General features: G+C 39.9%; 1 protein-coding gene across 1 annotated transcript; it reads left to right on the top strand.

The window, feature by feature from the left end:
- Positions 1-6,345: 6,345 nt before the first annotated feature.
- On the top strand, positions 6,346-6,840 carry LOC130719627 (geranylgeranyl pyrophosphate synthase, chloroplastic-like). Its single transcript, XM_057570244.1, has one exon. The coding sequence runs from the start codon at positions 6,346-6,348 to the stop codon at positions 6,838-6,840; it is 495 nt and encodes a 164-aa protein (XP_057426227.1).
- Positions 6,841-7,513: the final 673 nt, after the last annotated feature.

A 7,513-nucleotide genomic window follows, 5' to 3' on the forward strand; every position in this document is an offset into this window, starting at 1 on the left:
ATCAACTTGTATTCCCAGAAAGTACTTTAATTCTCCCATCATACTCATCTCAAATTCAGCCTGCATCATCTCAGAAAATTCTTTGCATAGAGATTGATTAGCAGAACCAAATATAATATCATCAACATAAATTTGCACAATTAAGATATCATCTTTATAAGTCTTGCAAAAGAGAGTTGTATCTACTTTACCCCTTACAAACTCATTCTCCAGAAGGAATGAGCTAAGTCTCTCATACCATGCTCTGGGAGCTTGCTTCAGACCGTAGAGTGATTTCTTCAATTTGAACACATGGTCTGGTTTCTTTTCATCTTCAAAACCTGGGGGTTGATGAACATAGACTTCCTCTGAGATATAACCATTTAGGAAGGCACTCTTTACGTCCATCTGATGTAGAACTATGTTGTGATTTACTGAGAAAGAAATCAATAGTCTGATTGCCTCCAGTCTTGCTACTGGAGCAAATGTTTCAGTGTAGTCTATTCCTTCCTGCTGGCTGTAGCCTTGAGCAACTAGCCTTGCCTTGTTTCTGACTACATCTCCTTTCTCATTTAGCTTGTTTCTGAATACCCATTTCGTTCCAATAACATGGACATTCTCAGGCTTCTTCACTAAGCTCCAAACATCGTTCTTGGAGAATTGATTCAATTCTTCTTCCATGGCCAGAATCCAATCCTTGTCCTGAAGAGCTTCATCTATGGACTTGGGTTCAATTAAGGACACCAATCCTTTCAGACTCAGCAAGGTCTCTTCAGAGGGTCTGAAGGCAGATCTGGTTCTGACTGGTTCATCTTTGTTGCCCAGAATCAATTCCTTAGGATGAGCTGCAGTGATTCTGCTCTTCTTCAGAGTTTGTGAGTTAGAGGGACCAGCTTCTTCCTCTGGTTCATCTTCCTCTGGCTCAACTTCCTCTGGAGCTTTGCCTTTGTCAGAAACATTAATGCTTAAATCTGCAAACTTTTCAACTAGCTTTGACTGGTCAGAGTCAAGCTTATCATCAAATCTAACATGAATAGATTCTTCAATAGTCTTAGCATCAGTATTATAAAATCTAAAACCTTTAGATCTATCAGAATAACCAAGTAATAGACACTTAGAAGATTTAGCATCAAATTTATGCAATCTATCCTTAGTATTGAGAACATAACAAACACAGCCAAAAGGATGAAAATAAGAAATGTTGGGTTTTATGTTCTTCCACAATTCATAAGGAGTCTTTTTCAGAATTGGTCTCACAGAGATTCTGTTCTGAATGTAACATGCTGTATTTACTGCCTCTGCCCAAAAGTGCTTAGCCATGCCAGTTTCTTGGAGCATGGTTCTAGCCATCTCCTGAAGAGTTCTGTTCTTCCTCTCAACAACACCATTTTGTTGAGGAGTTCTGGGACAAGAGAAATCATGTGTAATTCCATAGGAATCAAACAGACTCTCAAACTTGTCATTCTCAAACTCTCCACCATGGTCACTTCTGACACGCACAATTCTACAAGCCTTCTCGTTTTGCACTTGAGCAATAAAGGTAGAGAACACAGCATGAGACTCATCCTTGCGGGTTAGAAACTTTACCCATGTCCAGCGGCTATAGTCATCAACGATAACCATCCCATATCTCTTGCCACCTATAGACTCAGTTTTCACTGGTCCAAACAGGTCGATATGCAGAAGTTCTAACGGCCTTGAGGTTGAGACAACATTCTTTGCCTTGAAAGGGACTTTTGTGAATTTGCCTTTCTGACATGCTTCACAAAGAGCGTCTGAAGCGAACTTCAGATTGGGTAAGCCCCTGACAAGGTTTAGCTTGCTCAGCTGAGAAATCTTTCTCATACTGGCATGCCCTAACCGTCTATGCCATACCCACTGCTCTTCATTAACAGACAGAAGGCACTTCACATTCTGAGCCTCCAACTCAGATAATCTGATCTTATAAATGTTGTTCTTCCTCTTGCTGTTAAACAGAACAGAGCCATCGATCTGACTTACAGCCCGGCAGGACTTTTGATTGAATATAACATCATAACCCTTGTCAGCTAATTGACTTATAGACAATAAGTTATGTGTTAAGCCGTCTACCAATAAAACATTATCAATGCATGGACTACTATCTACACAAATAGTACCAGTACCAATAATTTTACCCTTTTCATTTCCTCCAAAGCCAACTTCGCCTCCAGGCTTAAGTTTCAGCTCTCGGAACATACGCTTTTCTCCCGTCATGTGACGCGAGCATCCACTGTCCAGATACCATGATTGGTGTTTCAGTGGAGCTATCAAGGATATCTGCAACATAGATAATCTTGTCCTTAGGTACCCACTTTCTGGGTCCTCTTTTGTTAGTTACCCCAAAGGTTCTGATCACCTTGGGTGTCTCAACATGATATTTTAAAGGAATATTTGCATGATATTTAGTCATAGAGAAAGATCCCTTTTTAAGAGGGTTTTTAGCAACTTCAGCAGGTACAGGATCAGGCAATATGGTACCAGAGGGAACAAAGCATTCATACAAGGATTTAGCTTTAGACACAGAAGGCTCATTTCTAATTGGTTTAGAATAGCCAATGCCATGCATTCCATTTCTGCTTACACCATAGATCATTGAAGCCATTAAGCTTCTATCTACGCTTTTAGCCAGGAATCTTTGAAAAGATTTTTCATACTTAGATTCATGCTTACTATCAGAGGCATCGCAGGCAATAACTTCTTCTAACTTTGCAATTTGATTCTTAAGCACAGAGTTAGAATTAACTAAAGCATGGTTATCATTTTTCAAATCAGATATGATTTTCTCATGTTCAGAAGGAGTTTTAGAACCAGCAGATAAGTTCTTTTTCAGCTTCTTATGCTTAGACAACAAGGAGTTATACTTATCCATGATATCAGACAAAGCATGTTTCAGTTCAGAGGTAGAGAAGGAAGCAAATACCTCATTTTCATCGTCAGAGTCTGGATCTCCTTCTGATTCTGAGTCAGAGTCAACAGCTTCCTTTGACTCTGTTCCTTTGTCTTTGACAATAGCCATGAGTCCTTGGACTTCACCATCAGAGTCAACATCCTCTGACTCTGATTCATCGAATGTCACCATCAGACTCTTCTTGGTCTTGAAGTGCTTCTTTGGCTTCTTGTCCTTCTTCAATTTTGGACAGTCACTTTTGTAGTGCCCTGATTCTTTGCACTCAAAGCAAGTGACTTCCTTGATTGATGACTTCTTCTGACCTGAGGATTCAGACTTTCCTCTTGCCTTTCCAGAGCCTTTGAACTTGCTCTGCCTGTGCTTCCAGATGCGGTTGAGTCTCTTGGAGATCAGAGTCAGCTCATCTTCATCAGAATCTTCTGATGCTTCTTCAGATTCTTCTTCTTCAGCTTGAAGAGCCTTTGACTTCTCAACCTTAGCCTTTTCAGATTTGGATTTCAAGGCTATGGACTTTTTCCTCAGATCTTGCATCTCTGAGCGCTTCAGCTCATGGCATTTCAAAATGCTGATGAGTTCTTCTAAACTCATATTCTCAACATCTCTCGTGAGCTCTATTGAAGTCACCAAAGGCATCCAACTTTCAGGAAGACACCTGATGACCCTTATGACGTGATCTTTTGTTGTGTAGCTCTTGTTGAGAGGACGTATGCCAGCTACAAGCAGTTGAAATCTGGAGAACATTTCTTCAATGGACTCATTTGGCTCCATGATGAAGGATTCATACTTTTGGATCAAAGACAATGCCTTTGATTCTTTGACTTTCTTGTTTCCTTCATGAGACATCTTCAGAGAATCAAAAATGCCTTTAGCAAACTCACGATCTGTAATCTTCTGGTACTCCTCATAGGAGATAGCACTTAGAAGAATTGCTCTTGCTTTATGATGTTGTGAGTACAGCTTCTTTTGATCTGCAGACATCTCTGACCTTGGGATCTTTTTGCCATCTGCATCAACTGGACGCTCATAGCCATCCACAATAATATCCCAGAGATCTGCATCGAAACCCAGAAAGAAACTTTCCAGTCTATCTTTCCAATATTCGAACCTTTGACCATCGAACATAGGAGGCTTTGCGTTGTAACCATCTCTTTGAGTTTCACTGGTGGTGGCAGCCATTGTTTTTCACACCGGCCCGGATCACTGAACACTGTTAGGTGTGGTAATCAGAACTTGCGCTCTGATACCAATTGAAGGTATGAAAAACGGTAGAAAGGGGGGGTTTGAATAACGTTTTCAGTACAAAACTACCACCTTAAAGATTTTAACAAATCTTTTCGAGAACTAAGTGCAAAAGATAGAGATAGAAAAGCACACAAGGATTTTATCCTGGTTCACTTGATAAATCACTCAAGCTACTCCAGTCCACCCGTTAAGGTGATTTCTTCCTTCTTAGAATGAAGGCAATCCACTAATCAGGTAAGAGTTACAACTGCACTTGAAACCTACAAGTGACTAACAATTACACTGACTTAGCTCACACTAAGATTCACTCTCTTAGTCTTCTCTAGGATCCGATCAACCTTGATCTCCTAAAGGAAAATCAAACAACTGTTTGAGGTTGGTGTTTACAAGGGTTTGCTTCTGAATAAGCTGAGTGTAAACTAAAATAAATTACAAGATGAAAGAAAGCTTAGAATATATCTTGCGCGTGTGTATTGCTTCTTGTATATTTTTTTCTTCTAGCCGCTTCTTTCAATCTTCAGCCTCTATATATACTCCAAGGATTAGGGTTGAGCGTTGCATGGGAAATGCTACCGTTGGAGGGCAGTTCTGGAAAATCCAGCTTCTGCTGTGGCTGAGAACGTTAGGTAGGTCGTCAGGAAGGTACACTTGCTTTTGTACTTGGATAGCGACTTGACCTTTTAACCTAGGAGACTTCTGATCAGAGGAATGCTTCGTATTGGAACTTGTGAAGCCGGTTGATCAGAGTCAGAGGGATAGCACAGATCCTCTGACCATTGTATCTTCTGATTCTGAACTCAGAGGGAAGAACATGGCCTTCAGAGTTTCTTGCTTCTGGACTTCAGAGTTTCCACTATTCAGCTTCTGGATCTTCAGAGTCTTCTACACCATCGGAACATCTGAACCTTCAGTGTTTCTTGGTTGTCAGAACTTCTGGATCATCAGAGCTTCTAGCGACTGAGTCCTCATCAGAGTTTGTATAGCTTCAGATCTTCTGAAGCTTTTCCACTGTTCATACTGAACATGGTGAATGCGAAAGCGTTGCTTGGGTTACCCTTTATACACAGTGCTTCTGATTTGTGTGAAATTGAGTCAGGGTCAGAGCCTGTAAATAGCACACTCAGAAAAACACGTTAGAGTACCACAATTGTTCATATCAAAAGGTTAACTTGTAATCATCAAAACATAGAGTTGTACTACTAGATCAAAACTTGATCTTACACCCCTTACCGCAAGTTAGCTAAACAAAATGTAACTTTCACATTTTTCCAATAGAAAACTAAAATATAATAATTATTAGAAGCATTAATTAAAAATAATAAAGATCATCCATTTATTTAACAAGTAAAATCATTCAAATAATTTAAAAGAAAATAAGCAAGAAAGTTAACTCTAATTGTTGATATTAATGCAAACAAATGTTGATACTCGTTTTAGGACAAAAAAAATTAACTGACTTCTTTATGTGATTGAGGAAAAATTGAGTAAATAGCCATTTTGGTCCCTGGTTGTGTATAGCGGTGACAGAATGGTCCTCAACTTTTAAAAATGGTCGTTTTTAATCCTTGAATGTGTCGACATCGGTCAAGTTGGTCCTTTGTTCAGTTTTCCGTTAGTCCCTGAGACGGAAAATGTCAAATGTCATGTTTTTTTACACATTGGCATCCTACGTGGCTCTCCAGTAGTCAGAATGAAAGTAAGTAAACACATTCAGGGACCAAAATGACGATTTACTCCAAAAAATCACTTAACCATCATCACCAACCTCATCTTCATCTTCATCCTCAATCTCACCTTTTTGTTTCATTATTTCCAGAAAACAAACACAAAATCCCAAATCTTCATCCTCCATCATCTTTTTCCCTATTCAACCATTAAACTTTAAAAAGTTCATCATCTAATCCCACATCCCATATATATTTTATATGATCCTATTATGGTCCTAATCTCATTGGTAGGCACTGCTTATGTGCTCTATTTGCCTATCACCCCCACTCTCCCATACCTGTACATCTCAGTGAGTTCCTCAATTTCCATTATCCTTCCTTAACTCCATTTCAATCAACACCAATGCACTGCTAATCACACCCTCATACAATCACTACCTTCAACCCTTTCTTCTAATTCTAGCATCATTAGTGTATGCAATTAACCAAAACTCAAATTTAGAACCCACACTGAAAGAAACCCCCAATATGAGTTTTGTGAATCTCAACACATGGGCACGCCCAAGTTTCGTGATGAACCATGCTACCAGATCCAAATCCCCAACTTTTTACCTCTTCCATGGCCTGAGGAAGATACCCATTTCGCCAATTATCCCCGCAAAGCCCCAAAGGTACCAACTCTGTTCTTCTTCAACTGCTTCAGCGGTGATGACCAAGGAGGAGACGGTGGAGGCTGAGAAAGAAAAACCCACCTTCAATTTCAAGTCCTACATGATTCAGAAGGCGACCCAGGTTAACCAGGCCCTCGACGACGCTGTTTCGCTCCAGGACCCTCTCAAGATCCACGAGGCCATGCGCTACTCCCTCCTCGCCGGCGGGAAGAGGGTCAGGCCGGTTCTCTGCCTCGCCGCCTGTGAGCTCGTCGGAGGGACCGAGCCCATGGTGATTCCAGCGGCGTGCGCCATCGAGATGATCCAAACCATGGTATCAAGCAAAATAATGAATAAAAAGACCCAAAAATGAAGAATAAGAATATGAGTAACATGAAGTGAAGAAACTCTTTTTTTGGGTTTTTAAAGTTTAATGGTTGAATATGGAAAAAGATGATGGAGATGAAGATTTGGGGGATTTTGTCTTTGTTTTCTGGAAATGATGAAAGAAGAAGGTGAGATTGAGGATGAAGATGAAGATAATGGTTAAGTGATTTTTTTTTTGGAGTAAATCGTCATTTTGGTACCTGAATGTGTTTACTTACTTTCATTTTGACCGTTGGAGAGCCACGTAGGATGTCAAACATGTAAAAAATGTGCCATTTGACATTTTCCGTCTCAGGGACCAACGGAAAATTGAAAAAAGGACTAACTTGACCGACGTCGACACATTCAAGGATTAAAAATGACCATTTTTAAAAGTTGAGGACCATTCCATCACCGCAATACACAACCAGGGACCAAAATGGCTGTTTACTCAGGAAAAATTACTTTCATTAGGTTTAACTTGTATGCAAGCATAGCATTATCATGTGCCATTTGTCAGCTGACTGAAGAAAAGTTTCAAGGAATGGAGCAATGATTAGTTGGCAAATTCCCATGAGGAGGACTAAACAAGAAAAGAACTTGGATGAGAGTATGGACAACTTACCAAACATATATTAACAAGTAACAAAACTAACAAATATAGAATCTGAAATATAAGC

This window comes from Lotus japonicus, chromosome 5 (genome assembly GCF_012489685.1).
Source record: "Lotus japonicus ecotype B-129 chromosome 5, LjGifu_v1.2".
Taxonomy (NCBI): Eukaryota; Viridiplantae; Streptophyta; class Magnoliopsida; order Fabales; family Fabaceae; genus Lotus; species Lotus japonicus.